The sequence below is a fragment of the Aedes aegypti genome, chromosome 3 (assembly GCF_002204515.2).
Source record: "Aedes aegypti strain LVP_AGWG chromosome 3, AaegL5.0 Primary Assembly, whole genome shotgun sequence".
Classification (NCBI taxonomy): domain Eukaryota; kingdom Metazoa; phylum Arthropoda; class Insecta; order Diptera; family Culicidae; genus Aedes; species Aedes aegypti.
In genome coordinates, this window is record NC_035109.1 from 172,653,344 (window position 1) to 172,676,686 (window position 23,343).

The 23,343-nt window shown below is 37.2% G+C and overlaps 1 protein-coding gene across 7 annotated transcripts in view; it reads left to right on the top strand.

The window, feature by feature from the left end:
* Positions 1 to 23,343, top strand: part of LOC5570887 — a 299,528-nt gene that overhangs the window by 11,776 nt on the left and 264,409 nt on the right. Inside the window, exons 2-5 of one of the 7 annotated variants that reach the window (XM_021852635.1) lie at positions 5,157 to 5,664; positions 6,420 to 6,520; positions 17,860 to 17,994; positions 18,957 to 19,117. In XM_021852635.1, coding sequence (XP_021708327.1) covers positions 17,865 to 17,994; positions 18,957 to 19,117 — 291 coding nt within the window. In that variant the 5' untranslated portion in view covers positions 5,157 to 5,664; positions 6,420 to 6,520; positions 17,860 to 17,864. Of the gene's footprint in view, positions 1 to 5,156; positions 5,665 to 6,232; positions 6,293 to 6,377; positions 6,521 to 17,857; positions 17,995 to 18,956; positions 19,118 to 23,343 lie in introns of those variants that run through there. The other 6 variants (XM_021852637.1, XM_021852638.1, XM_021852641.1 and 3 more) reach the window with 6 other exon arrangements.

The following is a 23,343-nucleotide window of genomic DNA, read 5'->3' on the forward strand; positions in this document are numbered from 1 at the left end:
TCAGTTAATAACTTGAACTGCTCATAAAAATATTAAGCTAAATAGCAAGCTTTAAGTTAGTTGGGACGCAACCCTACAAAAACAGGGTAAAAGCTTGAGGTACTTAGGGTTTTAATTCATGTTTTAAAGTTTAATAATTCTCTATGTATTAATTCAAGTTAGATGTCCAGAGAGTATAAACAACTTTGGAAGAATACTATTTTTTATATAAATTATGGAACATTTGGAAATAAATAAAAGTTATTAGTCAGCCAAGTATTTCGTTTGAGCATTGAATAATGTTGGTTTCAAAAACAATAGTATAATTATATTTTGGAGACAAACCAGTCGTGGGCTGAAAATCTTTCTGATAAAGAAAATAATAAAAATATACATTTTCGGCTCAAGTAAGAGTATTTCATACTGATATAATAAACACATTAACATTGATAAATTCATCAAAGCACGCAAATCGTTAGGTCGGCTTCAAATAGCGACAAAAACAGAAACATTGAAAAAGCAGTAGAATGCTGAACAAATTTAACGATAGTGTTACGACTGTGTCCCGATTTAGCTAAACATATTTATTATTGGTCTTTGAAGTGATTTTCATCATAAATCATCACGTTATATATGTAACATTATCTGCATATCAAAACGATTTTGTTAGCAAGCTTTTTACATTAAGGTGTTTTGAAATTAGAACTTTCTTCAATTTGCAACCACCAGGAAGATGTTTTTAGCAAACCAGTCAATCCAGTAGATGTTTAAAATCAAGGTAAAAGATATTGTGTACTCAGTCCATTACGATAGATAGGATACAAACCACAGTATGTTTTTTTTCTTATATTACGTGAAATTGTGTACATAAGTAGGAATCAGTTATTATAATTTATAAAAAAAATGAATATTAAGTACAAAAATGAAGGGAAAAAGAGGAGAAATGTGATAAATCAAAATAATAATTCTAGTAACTACCCTACATGAGTTAAAGCAATCAGGCGGAGTTGGATATAAAAGAAGAAAACAAGAAAATGCCAAGACGCGAAGTTAAGTATTGCAAAGCACTAAATTGTATACAAAATAAATCTCTTTTCCCATTTACAGGTTTCATGCTTATGGCATCTATTTTACGCACTGAGCCTTTGAATCCACATCATATTAACAAAGGTTTTGCGGTGTAGAACTATTTACATGAAGACTAAAAAATATGATGAAAAGGAGGAATTGTACGATCGGGCACGTGCACAAGTTGAGCATACTAGAACAAGAATGCTATTTGTAATGTCATAGATCATAGTAGCCAAGAAATATAAAAGCTCATGTTTTGATATTCGATTCAACTAGACAGACGTGTTTTTAATAACGTAATCCGACACTACACCGTTCAGTAAGATGTTGATCCCACATTATCAAAGTAATCTACATTATCAAAGATACCCCGATTTGCGGATCCTTTATTTGTATACCGTTTTAACTCATATTCCGAAAACACTTCAAACAGTGACTTCAAATGCATCTGATAGGCATAAATTAGCAGATTTTTGTGAAAGTTTCAATTTCTTCGCAAAACCTAACTGTTAGCTATTGGATGCACCGATAATAATGTTGATTTGATTAATTTTAGTTTCGTTTTGTTTTAATTTTGTAAAAATGTGTAACAACATTTGATTGAAATGTCGAACACTGTGTTCATTCTGTCACATATTCCGAACACCTAGATTCAAATTCCGAACAGCACGAATAAATCGTGTTCAAATAAATTTCGCATATATTTTTTTTTCTGGGCGTGTTTTACTATCCCCGAACTCGAGAATAATCTCAACTCCCAAAGAATAAAATAGATTTAAATACGTTAAAACTGAATTTAAAATGACTACCATTTCTTGGCAATATAATGACATATTTCAGCGAAACATTTCAACAAAATCGTCATACAAAAACCAAGTGTTCGGAATATGAGTCTTTTCGGAATTTGAGACAAAACGGAACCGTGCTGATTCGAATTGCTGGCCACATCGAAAGCCGGACAGTGGCTTATTTCACGATGTTTTTAGACTAAATTTCGATTTTTGTTCGTCTAGAATCCATAATTGCTACGTCACAGACGTAAAAACTAGAACGATTATCAATTCTAAACATAGTCTCGAGAACGTTAACCCCCAATGCTAAAAATATTGTGTTGGGCCAATCGCAAACTAGGTGGCGATACGAGCGCCACTAGTGGTCCGTCGGCCAACTACCCAACATTTGAATTGGGCGCTATTCTGCTGTACGATGTAAATAATTCGAGTGAGTCTGTTTGTCTGTGGCGACGTCTTCTACACTCTCCATGCATTGATGTTGTCGAAATAATAATTTTTGGGTGATTTGAGGCCAATTTCCGGGATTCCATAAGACGATACAGTTCATACAAAATTCGAATAATATTCATACACAATGCGTTACAATGGGTGGTAGTAATATAAGTGAATAGCATGACCAACTCACGATTTCATTCATTGGATCTAACGTACAGGTGCTCTGCGCACACATTTCATTCTAACGCCTGGTTTACTGCAGTAAGAATGCATCTTGAATCAAGATTCTTGATGCTCGGAAAATTTCGGCAACGAATCGCTTCACGCAGTTGAAAAGAAATGTCAACACAAACGTGAGTAGCTTTAGAAAGTTTCTGCAAGAAATCGGCGAGAATTTCATTTCAGCGATTCCTTTTCATTAGCAAATTAGGTTCAAAAAGTGATCCGCGAGCCGAAAGGTCTGAAAATCCCTGAGCTACGGAATGGGGGGCTGCATCCATTTCTTTATTTTTAAAATCGATTTGACGTCCTGCGGATCGTGTTGTCTTGCTTATCCTACAATGCTTACGTCCAACAACTGATGTGCCTACCGCTCCACGCTTTCTCCTCGCCATGTGAGCACAGGGAAGGACTAAGTAAATAACGATAAATAACGAATGAGCGAGACTTCTGGTCACCAAGCTGTAATACGTTATTTCTAAATGAGTTGAAAGACGTCTGATAGGTTTCAATCTTGCTAACGAGTGTTTTCATTTTTAACGTTGAACTCTTATACTGCTTTGCTTGAGCCTGTGTTTTGGATGGTTATTCAAAAGATATCTATCTCCAAAACTGAAATGGCTCTCAGTTTCTTTGATACACCTAAAGTTCCTCGACATAAAGCATGCATAATTTAGATCACATATGCTCAACTAGGTTTGCATTGATTTTCTTTTCAAATCGAAGCTTCTATTTATTGTTCTTTCTGGGATAGAGCCTTAGCCTTTCAGCTTAGTGTCCTTATGAGTTTTTCCAAGTTAACTGAGAGCTTTTTTTTGTCAGTTAACCATTTTTTGCGTTCGTGCATCATGTGGCTAGAACAAAGATACTCTATGAACTGAGAGGTCATTAAATTTAGGGCGGAATTCGAAAACACGACACTCAAGATGGCTTTGCTGAATTGCTGCTCGTCTACTACTACGGCTATCTGGGCCCCAATTGAAGCTAATCGGTATCATTATTTCTACAATTTGGTTATCGTTAAGACGAAGTAGGCCGTCATTGAAATTTGTACGCGTCGGTAATGATTGTTGCTAATTCATCTCACGATTTCGAATCAAAGAAAATCAGTCGGGTTTGCTCTGACACAGCTGAAAAAGTATCAGCATACTTTATGCATGTTAGCGCGTACAGTGATTGTTTTTCAAGTCAATATAAACTATCGAGACTAAGTTTTATCACTTTGAAAAGCATGCTGAAAAGTCATCATTGTTGCCAAAACGAATGACGGGTTACTTAGCCTAAATTGACTCGTTTCTTCTTCTTCCTGATGATGTCCTAACTGGGTCATAGCATGTTTCTCAGCTCACAGTACTAAACCTGGGTAGAAGATTGAAAAAGTACGTCGACAATCATAATATCGAACTCCTTAAAGGTTATTTTAGTAATTATTTTTTATGGGGTTTTGGCATTTACTGGCCTTATTGTTTACTAATTTTGCAAATCAGTGAAAGAGAGCAAGATTTTTGTGGGGAATCTAACATATAAATCAAGCGCAATGAAATATATCGCTTCCCAAATTGCAAATTCCTTCCTGGTTCGTCCAGACACATTCAACTAATCTGATTTCTACGTTCCCAAAATATAACCCTTAGTATACAGCTGGTTTGACTTGGTTGCGATTTGCTGCTGACACAACAATTTACATCAATTTAACATTCATTCTATCCACTTGTCATCGTTCGTGCCCGTGCGCTCTGCTGTCAACGCAAATTGATTATACAACTATAATCTAAACGTGCGGGCCGCGAGCTTTGTCTCCTATAGGGTTCAGTTGGAAGCTGCATGACATGCCTTTATGATGTTCCAGAATGCTTTCGAATCAATATCGGCTGGCGGAAAGATGGCATTTGTTATCTAAATTAAGACTGGAATATCTTGATTGGAAATTAGCGACACAGAAGCCGTGACAGTCGCATTATAAGACAATGATGGAAAAGCGCTGAAAGGTTGAGGCAGTATAAAATCCAGGAAGTTTGTAATCATAATTTGAGAACTTATTTCAGCAAATCTATATAATCTATCACAGGTATTTGTTTGACTGGTAGACGGTTAATTTTTTCTTGAAGCCTCTTCTTGTTACTGATTTTTGGCAATAATAAAAAAAAATCAAGTTTTTACGGTACTTTTGAAAATATTCATTTTTTATTTTTTTTTTCTGGAACATATTTTATTTTCCGTGTAATTAACGGAAAAACAGGTTTGAAATTATGTTTACACCACCAGGCTCTTCTTCTGTGATAGGTTGATAGGTAGAATGTAAAGGAATTATCGGTAGAAATCGTTTTAATAAGGCTTATTTGTTCAATAGTAAGTTCAATAGTTGCTTCGCTGGTCATTCCTGGGTTATTCCAGTGACAGCAAAGGACCAGACTGTCCATCCACAATTCATTATTGTGTTAGATGAGTCACGTGCTCAGAAAACCAGGAAAATTATGCTGTCACATGTCTAGCTTTGGTACAAAAAAAAAGGAAATGCTCAAATTTGTCTCACGTAATGTATGGACAGCCCCTACACTTCGTAATAAACTCTCTAACTCTGATTTCCGCTCTATTTCCAATAAGCGCTGAAAATCTTCGTCTAACTAATCATTCTCATTTTTCCTCCTCTAATTGCAGATCGCCGTGTAAGCATCGAGTCAGTCAGTGTTTCCCTTGTCTAAATAAACACAAGAAGAAGCTGCGTCGTAACGTTTCACAATGCCCTTTGATCGTTATCACTGTTCCCTATCGTCAAGTGTGGCCGCATTTAGTATCTACGTAGAATATTAGACCAGTCTTTCGATCCTGCAGTTAACGAAGCTCGCGTCGGCGTCGTCGGTGGCCATCGGAGAGTGTTTTCCACCGTTTCGCAGAAAATATTTTGGCAGGGAAAACAGTCAGCTGGTCAGTTAAAATCGGACGGCACCCGCGTGAAGATCATGTGTCCCCGTTGTCTAATTGTAGCGGAATCATCAGCTGTGCGAATTGCGAAGAATACGGGTTGAGTCGTCTCACGATAGCACGAAGATCGGGTTGTATCTACCTTTGATGAGTGCGGTTCATCGTCCCACGAATTCGTCGGTGTGTGATTGAAAGGAAGCCGATTTCAGGCGAATAAAGTGAATTGCGAAGAACGAAAAAAAACGTAAACAAAATTGTGCATGACATGTGTTTCTATTTTTATTTCTCTCGTGTTTTATTAGTGCAAAACGGATAAACGCTACGCGAAAATCGACACTAAAAGTGTTGTTTCTAAATCGAAAAGAAGAGATCAAAGAATAGAGAAGCTAATGAAATAAGCCATTTTACGAGACGTTCGAATGACGTTTTCTGGCGGGCCGCTCATTGTTGTTGTTCAAAAAACTAGCCTGATATCTGAATGGCGCTGGTCACATTTTTGTTGGCGATGATGTCCCCGTCTCTATCAGCGCATGTTTCTACTCGGTTTACATGTATTATGTTACCTGTAAATGAAAAATATCTTCTCTGCCTGCTGATTTCAATTTTACATGCGAAAATTAAAAACTTTGTTACACTGCCACCAGCGCCATTGTTGAATAAGCTCCTTCCAAATGTAGCGCTAGTAGAATCGTAAATAAATCGGCCCGCCAGAAACTTTCAAAGCTGGTAAACAAACAGAAACCATATGATTCGAAACGTCTCATAAAATGGCTTATTGTGGTCGCCGTTGGCTGCCGGCCGTTGACAGAAAAGTTTCCGCGGCAAGAGTTGTGCTTCGTCGGCTAGTGGCAAGTGAAGTGAAATTACAGAAGGTGAAATGTTTGAAGCCGACCAGTGAGAAAAAAAAATCTCGCACCCGCAAAGTTCCTTTTATGTTGTGTTTTTTATGTGCGTAAGAAAAATAATGTGCTTAGAGGAGTTTCGTTAAATGGCATTTAGGAAGAAAGTTTAAACTGTGTTGTGAAGCTTTTTTTAACGGGAATAAATAGTGCTACAGCAGTAAGCAGTTAGATAAATAGCCGGTGAGATCCTGAAAAAAGGTTAGTAATTAGAATGAATATGTCACTAAGGGATATGAACCAGGGATCAAGGATGGAAAACTAGTGATCATGACAAAATAAATGATGCATCGCGGTTGTTCTTTATCCTGCGATCATAGCAACAACGATTAACCTTTTGTCGTCAAGTTATCATAACAAACTGCGCTCCGCGAGTAATGCATCATTCTGCATGTGTGCTAACGAACAAATGTTCGAAAACCGAAATCATAATTGTTGGAGGATTTTTAAGCTTTTACTCAGAGATTCGACTCCTGGTATGCAATTCTTGATCCGGAAGTTTATCTGGCATGGTTTGGGCAAAATTTAATGCCGTGGATGTGTTCCGCGTTCTATATCTAAACAAAGTGCGCGTAATGAGGCGTTGCATTCATGCTTTTGCAAGAACAACGGCCCTCTTAGACCTTGCAAATACTATCGTCTCTAGAAAAAAAAAGTGACAGCGAGCAACTATCGGGGTTCATTTTTAATTTGAACATCTAATCACCCTAGAAACGTGTTTCTGGTTACCTCTTTCAATGTTTTGTTTTGATTCTGCGTTCCATTCTACAGCGTTCCATTGCACACTCCGTTCCATGAGCTTAATGACGTTTGAACCATTTTTAATCTGAACGATGGGCAAATCAGCAAGGTACAGATTAAAAAGTGTTCAGATTAAACGTGATCAAACCAACGAGGGTACCCGGTATTACAAAACCACGCGTACAATTTCTAAATTGATTATTCCTTTACATCGATGTTATGAACCAAAGGCTCAGCTATGCTGTAAAACCATTTCTTACAAAATGCTCATTAGTACTGTCATTTAACAAATGTAACGCAAGAGTGGGTGTGGTTGGGCTCTGCGTTACATTCAATGTTCGATTTTAACAACGGGTACATGGTAAAGATGAACCGCGGCCGGGCTTCAGTTCTGTGGGAGCACAGATATGGAGAGCCAGGCATCCACTCAGACTGAAGGCTTGGTCGATTGGTCACTCGCTGATGATAAATCTATCAGGGTTTCGACATAAGCGGTGGTTTGGTTCGTTGGGTATGTGCTCTTGAATGGTTGAGATTTGGCTTCGGTTCATCTTCACCTTAAAAGACACCAACACGTTAATGGTTCCAGTGGACGGATTTGTCCTTTGAAGGAAGCACCACACTAGACAATGGACTAGCATACAACGCCCAGTGGCACAGTTGGAAGACATTCCTCATGAAAAGTTTTCCGGACTGAAGCGGGAATCGAACCCACACTCATTGAAACAATGCGGCTAAATACCTGACGACACTAACCTCACGAAGCCCACGAAATTTACTTCAAAGACCTTGGGAGACAAAAATCATTTCTGGGGTGCAACAATAATTTACACAGGTAGTTTACTTGATTGATTGGGAGGATAGTGTGGATTCTGCTTTCTGTATCGACAAAAAAAAACAATTAAGATATAATCTCAAAAATTATTTTTATATTTGGGAATATCATACAAAGGGGGGGCTTTCCTCAGCCGAGTGGTTAGAGTCCGCGGCAACAAAGCAAAGCCATGCTGAAGGTGTCTTGGTTTGATTCCGGGTAGGCCCAGGATCTTTTCGTAATGGAAATTTCCTTGACTTCCCTGGGCATAGAGTATAATCGTACCTGCCACTAGAGTTACATATTTCTAAGGAGCACATAAATATACTAACGAGCCTCCAGTCAAACCGTCTACACTGAAAATATATATTGTTTTATATTACGAAATCGTTCGTTTGAACTACGAAATTGTTCGTTGTTTTCTGCAACGAAACAGTTTCGTAAAATGTATACAACCAGCTTCGTAATATGATTCAAGCTCGAAATCAAAACAAACAATGATTGTTATAATGTACTAATCATTTCGTAATTGAAATTCGTTTGTTTCGTATTCAGAACGAACATTTGTACGCGCTTCTTCTTACCTTCCTCGGCTGCGGTCGTGTCATGTTGTATTTTACGAAATGTGTCTACGAAACCTTTCGTTGCAGAAAACAACGAATGATTTCGTATATTAAACGATCAGTTTCGTAATACTAATTTTCGTAATACGAACAACACGATAACGCACATCTACGAATTGTATATCGTACATCTTACGATTATTTCGTAAAGTCACTGAATCGCGAAATTCTGTCAAGTACAAATAATTCATACAATGAATGAAAATAGTGTTATATGTACGAAATCTTGTTTTACGAAATGGATTTTGGATAAAATACGAAGAGATGTTTTCAGTGTATCAGCTCATCGGAATCCTAGTGTGCTGCGCAAGACGGAGGCTCACGAAAATTCTAAAAGCGCGCGCTAGGTGATGTGCTCTCGGGGAGACTCGTCTCATGCGCTGCTCGGCGCTACGGCTCACCATCGGTATCTAAGTTGTGAAACAAGTGCTTAGTAACGAAGAGCTTCTACAACTATTTTCACCTCATTTTGCAGGCGTCTAGATGGTCTACATGATATGGTCGAAGACTCACGATCCCAGAGTTACAATTTAGATCCTCGCTGAAAACTTTTGTAATCGCTTCCATTATTGCGCTGAATTTTAAACAACACATGCGACGGAGTGCATGAGACCGCTGTGAGACACATCTCAAGAAAAATGAGGCGCACCAAAAAAGATCTCACAATGTACAGGGCTCCCGTGCGCTTGCAAGCAATGAGGCTCCTGCACCTAAGGCAACAGTACGTGCACAGTAACTCTACCTGCCACACGATATACGAATGCAAACATGGCAACTTTGGCAAAGAAAGCTCTCAATTAATAACTGTCATGTGAACACTAAGTTGAGAAGCAGGCCCGGTCCCAGTGAGAACGTTAATGCCAAGAAGAAGAAGAAGATACAAATGACATAACTGAGTACAACAACGAAATTAAACAAAACTTCAATACACTTAATTTCTATGAATAATTACGCAATCACTGATTAATTGCTTTACTACTTCTTTCGCTTCATAAGTAGATGTTTCTAATTGAACATCTCTTATGTTGCTACTCCAAGTTTATTTTTAGAATTTATTAGATTTGATCAGTCGTTTTCATGTTTCTTAAACATTGGTTTTTCCTTACATGTTCATTTTTATATGTTAAAAATACTATTTCAATATTGAATTACTTTGCTCGTAGGATCTAGAATAATCCATAAAATTGTTTGACCTACGAATGTAATGTAACTTTATTAGCATTATTGTGTCAAGTCTATCCCACACCTAACATCCAAACCAATCCTTTTATCCTACTTTCATGCCGTTTGCGTGGTCAGCATAGTCTATAGTGGTTATTACGCCTAATGGTATGGGTGCCTTAGTGTAGATTTGGTTGTGAACCTTAGAGGAAAACAATATGCCCTCTGTCTCGAAAAATACCCAGAATCCGGGTGTAAATTCTTCAAATTGGGTAATATTTCCATATGCATTTTGATGAGTCTGGAAAGCGTGTGCAAGTTTCTTTGAGGAAAACAAAAATAAACTGTGTATGACGAGCGTATGCTAATCTTTGTGCGTTCAAATGTCACTAAGCTCTATTTAGCCATTACCCCTCCTATCATCGGCTTTGGCTTGACTTGCGCTCTTATTGGTCCACCAAACGCTCAAAAACGGTCGACAAAATTTAAAATAATGCCTGTTGTGAGGTGTAACTACACTGCCCATAAAAGCATAACTGTCCCATATGGATTTTCGAACCAACACCTTCTTTCGTCGCAACATTCATGTTTTTTTATGTATTTTACTATGCATATAAAAATTAACACACTTTGTTCGGAAAAGTTGCGGAAAAATATGAAGCTGGTGCAGTCCCATATTGAAAAATAAAGGCATAACAGTCTCTATATGAACTTTCCACCCGAATTACAATTGCAAAACGTGAGTTGTGTTCAAGATTATATTTTTTGCTAATGCCTAGAAGCAAAATGAGTTATCTGTGCGGTGGTGCTAAATAAATATGGCATGTAGAAATGTACTAGAAAATTATGAACATTTGTATGAGAATACAAAACTCAAACTTCGAGCGCAATTTTCTCAATGCCTACTATTTCCATATGAGCCAGTTATGCCTTTATGGGCAGTACAGTGCATATGCGATTCGAACGGTACCTCATGTAAACCATCCGGATTCATTTTTTATTTGAACATCTAGTTACCATACGCACAACGAAAAAATGTATATCTGATTATTGAGGATTTTGCCCTCTAATAGACTCACACCTAAATAATTTTGTCACACCAAAATATTCTCCCACCATGTTTGCCATATATTGGATGGCGTCGTAGCTAACAAAACCAACAAGTAACGCAAATGTAACGCATTATGTTGGATTGTACATTGAATGCAAGTTGCGTGCTTCTATGAAAGTGCCATAGAAACTGACGTGTGAGTATTTATTTTTCCACGTTCAAAATGTGCATGAGAATCTATTCCTCAACAAAACGAACAATACTATTTTTAATTTAAACGATGTGCAAATTAGCGGGGGTCAAATTAAAAAGTGTTTCAGATTAAAAGCAGTCAAAGCCGAGGGTACCGATAGGGAAACTGTGGGTAAAATGCACATGTTTGTTTTTTTACAGTAATTATGTCATAAATCTATGCAAAACGTAGCACCATGCTTTATTCTTGGAATGTATGTCCATTTTACCCACATGTTTGAAACATTGACTCTGTGGAAAGAATTTTTGGATATTACAATAATGTTGATAAAATTCAATTTCCAGCACAATATTTCAACTTGTTTCATTGCATAAACATTCTTCTTCAATTCTGGGCAAATTAGAAAGAATCTGACACATGCATGAGCAAGAAAACAAGAAAATTGCCTAGGGTGTTCATTTTATCCCCAATTCCCCTATGGACCGATGCACGAGTTCATTATTTGACGTTTGAGCGGTGCCGTATGGATCTATGCACTCGTGTATTTGTCCTTATAAAAATTCAATCACAACAATAATCATGGTCATACTGCCCACATTTGGATAGCCGACGTTGGCGCCACTGACGTTTTGAGTTTATCGAAGATTAACGAATACTTACTTAAAGATTTTTTCCTCGTAGGTACCCAGATGGTACTAGTGATCCTTTATAGAGAAATAAGTGAAAGTAAAATGGAATGATTTGGCAACAGTCCAGCAGTGCTGATTTTGCTCGGTGTCGAAAATAATATTGTAATACGAACATGACTTACTCATTGCTAAAAAGTGTATTTTGTTTAGTTATAGATCTTTAAGCTACATATCCAAACTAATAAATAGCCGAAAAAAATCAGCAACTAAAAATCGCATTGACAAAAATTTTAAAAAGAAAAATACAGTCAATTCTCCCTAACTCGATATTGAAGGGACCATCGAGTTAGAAAGGTATCGAGTTACAGAACAGAAAACCAGTTAGATCACAGTCCAAGGGACCATCTAGGTAGCCATGAAAACAATTAACTGTATTTCATTTTTTCGCTTCATGCTAAACTACTTTTACCGAAATAATTTCAAGCGGATTACATTACCCCTCAAGAAAATTTCAAAACAAACATAACGCATGTTCGTTTGGCGTTTGACAGCTCTCGCTGCTCGATTGGCTCACACTTTGACAGAAATGTCAGCTTCCGCGAATCTCTCTTATAAAGGATTACTAGTAGGTACTACATGTTCGAATGGTTTTTTATTCATACCAAGAGTGTAGTAAACTTTGTGGATTTTGTTTTTGAGTAGATGCTACATGTATAGTAAAGTTCAACGCTTTTTATTCATACCGCCCAATGAGTCAAAAAGGTGAGTCAACTCATCCATAATATTTTGAATGCTGAGATGCGTGATTGACAACTCACGCATGAAAAATCTCAAGCGTGAGTTATGAGAAATTGAGTTTTTCACAACACTGGGTGAGAAAAGGAAATCACTGTTGTTCAATCGCCGAAGAGAATTCTTTCTACTCGTAATCACTGGGCAAATAGTAATGGTTAACACACACAGTGGCTTCGTTTATAAGGAACTTTTATCCTACCTTATCACATCAGCAGCTTTAGCACAGGTATCCAGCACACCATTATCCTAGTTATGGGTTCGAATCCTGATTCCAACAAAAAAAAATCATTGGGATGGTAAAGAAAACCATTGACAGGTAGCCTGGACTCATTAATTTGTTTATTTTTACGCATGCCCTAAATGTACACTATTTTAAGCTAATACACGAAAAAAAAACATGATGTGCAAGCCATGAAATTCATAAATTGGTTAGGTCATGATATCAGGATCACAAATCATGGCTCCTGGAGTCATTATCATGATTCTTCATAAGCGTAACATTCAGGGTGAAAACACTAAGCGGTGTGCTTTGCTTCAACTCATTCGTATCGACCATCCATAAGTCAAGATGGTTGACTGCCCATACTCGCAATACAGTCCCATCAGGAAAATCATCAGGGGCCACCTTTAAATCATCACCTAGAAAGCTGAAAATTTCACAGAACACTATTTTTATGGTAAGGATAGTAAGGAGCGTATGGGAGATTGGATTTTCAAAGATTTTTAAAATTTGAATCGCCCTACTGTGGAGATGCAGAAGATTCTTTGGTCTATAATAGCAACAATGGTTGTCTTACTAACATTCTTTCCCCGATGACCATAAGGACATTGGTAATGATAAGCTAATCCCAAGCCTCACTCATTAAATCTGTGCAACTTCGATTGCTCTGGTCAATCATGGAGTAGCATCTATGCTCATGCTCATGTTCATGAAAGGTATTGTATTCAAAAACACAAGTAATTTACAAAAAGTGCATTTACAGTGAAACCTCCATAAGTCGACGTTCTATGACTCGATATCGACTCATGGAACCATACTAATAATAAAATGTCATGGTTACTATGATGGTCCCTTCAAACAGCTTTCCAAAGTATTTCGGTTCCATTACTCGATATTTCCACGAGTCGATGATCTCTTGGGAGGTTTGACTGTATTAACAACATACATCTTCATGTTGCTTCTCAACGCGTAAACAAGAAACTGAATTATTCAAAACTGAAGGATGCCTATAGTCATGTTTCTACAGAAAAAAAAAGAGTAAAACATAAATGTACTAGGCCCAAAAATCAAAAGAGAGCTACCATACAGCCCCAACTGAACACCTAAGAGGTTGTTTCCGAGATACGATCGCCAAGTTGACGTTGGATAACGTAAGCCTCTTTTATTTCCTGGTTTAAGACCGTCACAAAGTTATGAAAGATTTGTACTGCTTAACATCTAATCAATTTTCACACTATTTATTGCATGTCGATTTTGACGTATTATGGTCGGACATTGTGTGTTATTCCCTGGGCTTGGGATTATATTTTCCAGGGAGCGATGAATTTTGATAATTGATCGCTGTTGGTAGTAGTTTTGATTAGATGTTGGGTGAATTTCAAAGCAATGGCAACCTTTTTATTACAAAATTTAGATTTTATCTTATGACCTTAACATTCTGGTTAAACTACTGTACTATGCAGTTGAGCTGCACTAGGCTATCACTCATCAAAATTACTTTCACTTCGGGAAAATATAATTTCAAACTGGCGGGAAGATTACGAACTGAGGGTGGGTTAGGAGCACAATCAGACCCTTGAATGTGCAATGTGGGGTAATAATTGGGAATGCCATTGACGGTATGTAATCTTATACGAGGTTTTCGAAAACCAACAGGGCGCGTGCACCGGGTTGCGGATAGGAGCAAAGGGAGATCAATAGCATCTACCTAAAATAATAGAGCAAAAAGCCGTTCCATGAATAGGTAATGTTTAGTGATCTTCTATGGTGTTCTAGTACTATAAAATTCTTAACTCACTGGGAATTCTGGCCTTGATAATATCAATAGTGATAAAAAGAAAATAATACCTAATACTTAATAAGTACAATGTAGCTTCAATGTAGTAATAAATGAAATAAAATCAATTTTCTATACTTGACAAGGTTTTGAAGACAATCAATGAGTGAAAGAACTACCTATTAGAAAAGCCACATCAGCTAAGGCTATACATACACAAATGTTGGTCATAGGGTCATGGCGAGCATTCGGTATGTATGTCTATGACTGATTCTTATCTAATAGGGGCACTAGAAGACCACGCGGACAATTTCGAAACAAATTATTTTTATACATCGGTCTTAAGATCCGAAAGGCTCAGCTGTGCTGCAAAGTCATTTTATAAGCTATTCATTACTACTGTTTAATTGTTTATAATTCTAACAAAACTACATAATTAACTCATTACTAATCATTGTTCCTATATTCTCTCTTTCTCTCCTTCTTATCTGTTGCATGATTATGAGCATCACTAATATAATGCATGAGCATGCACAATAAGAATAATTTCAGGATTGAAAGCAGTACATGGATACCTAGATAGAATAGCTTCGAAAAGAGTGCTCAAAATAGAATATTTCTGGTCAGGGAAGTATAATCATCAAGGGTATGTAAAATTTCTACTTCATTAACTCATAGATCACACAAACAAATGAACTAATAATATCAAATATTTTTATATAAATCAGCATCGTCAATCAGTGCAAAAATAGATAAAGTTTATAAAGTTATCATCATCATTTGAATTGCGCTCTTTATAGTAATGTTCAATCAGTATCAAAATCTCCTAAAGCGTCGCATCGTGCCATCAGCAGCCCTTAGCATCACTCTCATATTGTTATTATTTTGTTGTTTTTAATATTTCTGGAAAGCGATCAGCTTATTCTTTCTTACTTGTACAATGGCCGGTCTATTTGGAATTTCATTAAGTCAAATCAAACTTCAAAACTCAAATTAAATTGCTTTCAGCACATTTACATTTTGCAGCATTAATTGCATTACTGTGTCAAGTCTTCTCCATTCCCTATACCCTACCCCAACCCTTCTTATCCTTTCCGATGGTGTTCAAGTGATCCGCATAGACTATTACGGCCATTACCTATCCCTTCCCCCGGCTTTGGACTGACTTGCGCTCTCATTGCCCCACCAAACGCTGCAAAATGAAAATGAAAAATTATGGTCGGACATTGTGTGTTATTATTTGGTTGGTTCAATTATCACTTCAACACCGCTAGAATTGGTCGATGCAAGTAGCATGAGCGGAAACTCTTGCTCTCCAAACAAATATTCCAGTTGAACGTTAGGTCCACGAATGATTCACAAAGATTGGTTACTTAGTGGGTTCCGAAGCCAGTTTGAGGTACTTCTCCATGAAGTCCGCGAACTCCATGTTCTTTTGTTTGCTCATATCGATGTTGAAGTTGCCTCTCACGATGATGGTCTCCTTTTGATACTCGAAGAAGTATCACGCCATAAAGAACTTCTTATGCTTCGTCGTGGTATCCGAGAAAATGTGCCTCTACATCTACCAGATGTGCCCGACAATTCATTATAGTGATCTCGGCAGCATAGATATCACCATAATCATCTGACAAGCCCAGCTATACATCATAACAGGTGCAAATATTAATGCAACCTGCAGGGAATCAACGGTGTTTTTCGTAAATATTGTCGAATTGTGTGTTATGAAGTTGTGTTAAAGTTGTGTGTTAAAGAATGTTTATTTCTATGACAATATTGTAAAATTTAAAAATCATGTACGGTGTAGTATTGACAAACATCCATAAACTTCTAGTTCTAAACAAATAATTTGTAAATTTCTGTTAGATATCAGGGATTTTCTTATGAAATTGCATACATTTAGGCGTTGTCATTGCAATTCTTGAAATTAATTATTCATTATGTCTTTAAATATTACATTATTAAGAATTTAGCAAACATATTCGGATTCAGGGAGCTCATATTCATTATGTAGAGTCGTTTAAAAAAATAACAATAATTGCATTCTTAAGTGATCAATTCCACCCCGAAATGGGATTCCCCGATTTCTTATTAAGGGATGATTTTTAGCACTAAAAACACATTTGTTAGAAAATTTTGGCACATGAGCCAAAGAGGCTGACCATCGTACTTGTTTTCCTGCATTCAATTGTTTGGCATTTTCAATATTATTGAAAACAGACAAGAAAAACCATGAAAAATGATCAATTTCACCTGAAATTACGGTACATGTAAACTTCAGAACGTCAAAACCTTATAACAGCAAGAAAAATGTGATTTTCTATGAAAAATAAGACATGCCTCGATGTTTACCTATTTTTCAATAGTTTTCATTATTGGAGTAGATTCGTGGAAAGATTTCCAATCGATTGGTGCGTGAATCTCGTAAATCTATCCGGGCATTAGTATGTTATTAACAGTTAAAATCTAACCACTTTTCGCGACGCGAGCGATTTTCGTTTTGCCGTAAGACGTTATCCAACGTCAAAAAACTGATTGATTTGTAAACTGACACTTATATTGAGCTGTTCGGTAATCCAATCCGCATGGTTATTAAATTAATTAACTCATTACGCGTGGTAAAGATGGACAAATTATGGGTGAAATTATGAAAAAAATCCACGTGCTCGGCTGGGATTTGAACCCAATTTAATAACCATGCGGATTGGATTACCGAACAGCTCAATATAAGTGTCAGTTTATATTAGAGTGTACTGCCTCTCTGTAGTAGTCATGTCGTCACTTGAGTGAGAACGACACGTTGATAGCCTTCCCACATCTTTACTCTTCCACAATACAGTTGTTGTGGAAGCGATGTAGGTACGATAGGCAAACAGTTTCAACACTAAATAAATCGCACTCGCTCGCTCCGCGTGTGTAGGAACAAGAGATGGATGGATATTGGTTATGAAAGGGGTCCGCGTGGTCTGTAGGGATTTGAATTCTAAACTTGTAACCAACTCAGTTATTGGGTCACCAAGTGGCTCGGTAGCTTAGTTGGTAAAGCGCTCGTCTAGCATACAAGAGTCCTGGGTTCAAATCCCAGCCGAGCACGTGGATTTTTTTCATAATTTCACCCATAATTTGTCCATCTTTACCACGCGTAATGAGTTAATTAATTTAATTGATTTGTGCCTATAGATTGTTTTTGAGCTCCTGAGGTATTTCTGGACCCTATTTTGTAAGTCGAATCGATCGAAAACGACTCGACTGAAGCCACTGTTGACCAAACATTTCGCTCGACTCGGCTCTGTCACTCGAGTCCATCGACAGTTGTCACTCTATGTGACTGGATTTCTATGGGAGTCGACGGATGACGAACCAGGTGCACAATTATCAATATCGACATAAATTCTAAAAATAGAATGGGGCAAATATAAAAAAATAGGAAATTTTAATTCAAATATGAAGCTGCTTGCAGAGGGATTAGTGTTTCACCTTACTTTAAAATATAAAAAAAATTCTAACATAAAGTTCGTATCTTTCCTTTCCCGCAGATGTAATGGAAGACGACATCTCAAACGGAATAGACGATGTCTCAACTACGCGACGCGGTCGCTTTCGGGTGTCGGCTCCCCCAGCGGGCCCTCCCGAAACTACTGTGGGTCGATTTCGGCTGGTACCACAAACTGGTAAGTTTTTGTCAAACACACAGCTTAACCCGTATAGGCCTGAGTGAAAGCAAAAATACTAAAACATTTACCGCTCAGCGAATACTTAACGGATTCAAATAATTTTGTGTCAGTATACTGGCCCACATTTCTTGTTTCAAGAAATGGCCGAAGGAATTCGGGAATACTTCTGTAGCCGGAGTTATTGTGGTGGGTCGCTGGGTCAAGTCGGGTAGAAAAATGTGATTTTTGGGACATGCCAAGTTATCTTTAATTATTTCCAAAGGCATTCATTTTATTTTGCATAAATCATTAAGATCTGATATTCAACATTATAAATGAATAGTTTTGCACCGTTTAGAGTGTACCAGATGCGACCAATAGGGCTTGATGTCCTGAAGAACCGGCTCTATATTTGTTAGGTATTTAACCATTTCAAAACTCTAAAAGTATAGATCGAACATAATAGTTCATTAAAATGCGCTCCCATAAGCTTGACACAGATGTTAAGGTACAAATTGTGCAGTTTATCATAAATTTGAAGCATCCCGGGGACCCAAAAATGGTCATTTGTAAGATCAATCAAATACAGTTGACATAATTATTCAATTTAATCGATTATCAGAAGGTTTACGCTGATGCGTTTTTCTTAAAACTCCTTGATATAGTGGCTACATTATAGCCGATTCTGGATATTATCTGTGACTTGAATTTTGCCTACCTCCAGGGGCACATAAGCACGAAACCCTTGTCACCCGACCTGACCCAGTGACCCACCGCAATAACTCCGGCCACATGAACATTCCCGAGATTCTTTGACCACTTTTAGAAACTAGATATGTGTACAAGTATACTGACAAAAAATAATTGAAATCCGTTAAGTATTCGCTGAGCGGTGAGATTTTTAGTAATTTTTCTTTCACTCAGGCCTATACGGGTTAAAAGGCAGCTCAACTAACAATTGTTGCTCGTTCTCATTGCAGGAAATTACGGTCCAGCCTCGCCGTTTCTACAGCGGGGCCGTTTCTCCGTCATTCCGGAAGAGCCTCAAAACTCTCCGGGTGCGGGTCCCAACGTAGTACCAACCATCGTCACTACCGATCGGCAAGCTTCGCCGGATTGGGATTTTGACGATGAGAAAACCGTAAGTGATAAACAGATGTAGTAAATATCAAATGATGGTTGGCTGACTACAGGAAACAGTGTTTTCTTTTCAAAGCAGGGTTTACAATATACCAAAAGAAATATTGTGATATTTTTTAGGCGGATATCAATTTGGATGGAGTTCAATATCTACTGCCAAAATTCAGCTAATTCGGAAATACTGAGCACGATTGACGACACCCTTTGCATTCTTATTTGAATCGAAGATCTTGTAATGTATATATTGTAAATTACGATAATAATTTTTAACATTATCCATCTCACTTTTAGAAGGAGGCACACATTCTGAAGAAACGCAATCCCTTCCATTTTTGTAATATAGCCACAGTTGAAAAACCAACTTTCTTGAAAGTAAGTTGGGAATCCACAAATTTATAATTACTTTTGTTTGCAGTAATAAACATATTTAGAAGTCACGTCTAAGAGGTGTTTCTCAAGACGGCAACCAAGGGACAGCGTCGCTAAATAAATTTTACTTTCGCCAGTATTGGACTGGTTATAAATTTTCAAAACAAGGAAAACAAAATCAAATTCCATTTAACCTTATTTTCTATTGAGAGTAAATTGCTATAATTGCTTTAATGATAACTAGCCTTTATTTTGAACATGAAAGTCTATTGAACATTACATAGAAAATAAGAAGAAGTTTGAATTAATTTTCATTAAATTTGATCAATATGAATAAAAATATGAACATACAAAATTATATGTTCATATATTATACTGATCAAATTTAATGAAAATTAATTCAAACTTTTTCTTATTTTCTATGTAATGTTTGCAATTATTCCACTGATACACCACCAGCCCATTTCAACCCTGATTGCATGCAACAAAATACAGTGAGAGGCAAAATAAAGTGCCCACCTTACCAGTTTTCGAATTTCTCTCATTGATTTGGTTCAAATTAAAGTTAACACACCTAAATCTTTTGTGATATTTTATTTTTGATGTTCTTTTAAAGTTGCACTTACGAAATTTTGATTAAAAAAAGAATTTTACTTAAAGAAAAAGAAAATCAATTTGTATTGAAAAAAAAGTAGTGACAAAAATAAGTGCCCACTTCCTTCTTGGCCCCAGAAAAGATGATTTAAGAAAAATAAAAAGCAATTTAATAGTTAATGTGTCCTCCTTTGGCCTTAAGGACTTGCTGGAGGCTCTTCGGCATGCTTTTCACCAGGTTTTGTAGGTGTTGTGGATCTAGTTCTTCCCAGGCGCGCTCCAAGGCTTCAAAATAATTATTTTTGTTGGTAACACCAGTTTTTTCAACCCTAGCATCGAGAATCGCCCACAAATTCTCGATGGGGTTGAGGTCTGGGCTTTGTGGAGGCCATTCCAGCGGTTTAATCCGACAAGACCGGAAGAAAGACTTGGTCTTCTTTCCAGTATGCTTCGGGTCGTTGTTCTAGAGAAATATGAATTTCTCTTCAAGGCCCGTCTGGATCAGCGAAACCTCCAGATTTTCCAGCAAGATGTTAATGTAGGAATCTGCCGTCATTATTCCGTCGATTTTCACGACGCTTCCTACTCCACTCCATGAAAAACACCCCCAGACCATCACATTTCATCACATCACACTTCCATGCGTCACCGTTCCTTGGATGTGGCGCTCCTGAAGCTCGAGCTGTCTAACCGAGAGCGGCGGGCTCGTGTGTGATGCAGAGCACCACATCCAAGGAACGGTGAAGCATGGAGGAGGAAATGTGATGGTCTGGGGGTGTTTTTCATGGAGTGGAGTAGAAAACCTCGTGAAAATCGACGGAATAATGATGGCAGATTCCTACATTAACATCTTGCTGGAAAATCTGGAGGTTTCGCTGATCCAGACGGGCCTTGAAGAGAAATTCATATTTCTCTAGAACAACGACCCGAAGCATACTGGAAAGAAGACCAAGTCTTTTTTCCGGTCTTGTCGGATTAAACCGCTGGAATGGCCTCCACAAAGCCCAGACCTCAACCCCATCGAGAATTTGTGGGCGATTCTCGATGCCAGGGTTGAAAAAACTGGTGTTACCAACAAAAATAATTATTTTGAAGCCTTGGAGCGCGCCTGGGAAGAACTAGATCCACAACACCTACAAAACCTGGTGAAAAGCATGCCGAAGAGCCTCCAGCAAGTCCTTAAGGCCAAAGGAGGACACATTAACTATTAAATTGCTTTTTATTTTTCTTAAATCATCTTTTCTGGGGCCAAGAAGGAAGTGGGCACTTATTTTTGTCACTACTTTTTTTTCAATACAAATTGATTTTCTTTTTCTTTAAGTAAAATTCTTTTTTTTATCAAAATTTCGTAAGTGCAACTTTAAAAGAACATCAAAAATAAAATATCACAAAAGATTTAGGTGTGTTAACTTTAATTTGAACCAAATCAATGAGAGAAATTCGAAAACTGGTAAGGTGGGCACTTTATTTTGCCTCTCACTGTACAACACAAACACCACTTCGAACAGCTGTTGTCTCACCCCTCAGTCGGGACGCTTTTGTTGCACAAGTTTGTTAAAATCACCTCACTCACGCTAGCCAGCTTACTGCCAACTTGAGGGAATTGGAAAACATTCTCCACTCCGCACTCGACAGACGGGCGTTGCACGCATACTTTTGTGAGTAGATGACAACATCCATGTAAGGAATGAACAACGACGGTACTATGATACCAGAGGTTTCCAAACCTAATCAAAGTGAAAAACAGAAGAAATAGATGTTATGATTTGAAATTGACTTTTTAGAAATTTGTGGTTTCACAAAATTTGGTTAAACGTTATCAGAACATAAATAAAGGAACCAAAAGTGACGGGTGTCACGTTCTTATTGATATTGAGTAAGTAAAACTAAAAAAAATATTTAGTTTTCGAGGTTTGATTTAGTATGTTTGGGCTTTTTTATTTATCTGGAAAAATAACATTTTTTGTAGAAAGTTAGCATGTTTTTTAGCTAGCATACAATTTGTATGGAATGCGCATTTTAAGCTATTTTTACCAAGAGTATGTTTTTTTACTTACACCCCTCAAGGAGCAAGCCTTCTCAAACATTAGAGTTCATCGCTTCAAAAGCATCTCGTTTTTTATTTACCTTTGTTAGAAAAAAGGCCATAATTTCTTTTAATTCAACCAGAAGTGAACCGCCTAATAAGCACCAACATATTATCCAAAAATATGAACTGTTTTCGCGTATTTTTGTTCATCGTTTCTTTGATTAGACCATACATCCAGACAAATGGACTATCGAAAAACATAGGATCCCTTAGGAAAATTCGCCGCAAGAAAACAGATTGAAATTAATAAATTTTCCTTATGAAACCAAAATTAACGCGCCTAAATTGACAATTCTTTTATTCAACAATATATTTTCCAATAGGTCTGCTAATCATCATTCAATAACTGTGAGAAAGTTTACTTTATTGTTATAAAACTTTCCTCGAACCTTGCTCAGGATTGTAAAACAATTGATCCCCCCATCCTCTCTGAGAATCTCGCAATTGTGCAAAATATGTTCATTATTCTATGTAATGGAATGAAATCTAGATAAATTACTAGCAAATCTATCAATTTACTCATCAGAATCATTATGTCTTTTAAAATTACGCGAGCAATTCTTGTCCTCGAGTACGTTAAAATTAGTTTCGAAGCGCTGAACAATCTCTCGACACAAACTTGACAACAAGGCAGAGCTAACACAGTATGTGCCAGTTCGTATAATAATGGGTCATCACACTTTTTCCTGTTCTAGTATTTCCAACACACCTAATCACGATTTGCTAGTTCGGTACTTGTTTATACTGGGTATGAATTGTTAATCATAAAAAAATACTGAACAGAATCAAAATTCAAAACTTCTGAGATTCGATAATAATTTTTACTTTTTACCGAATTACGCTGCCGTGAATCGCAAGTCAGTCCCATCTGCATTTTCGTCAAAATTGAGTTGAGTTCAGTTTTCAACATATCTTTCAACGCTCTTACAGCTGCCCTAATAAGATAATAAAATTTGTTCGGAAAAAGTAGGAAAAAACAACAAGTCAAATTGTCCCATAATGAAAAGTAATCGCATATCAGTCCAACTGCAGATTGCCACACCGTGTAACATCATGTGATCATCTTTATATTTTTCTCATAAAGATTTTCACTACGATATCTCTGAGAAAAATATAAAAGCAAACTGTAAAAGTTTCATTAACATTAGAACATGTTCCAATCCTTTGGAATGCTT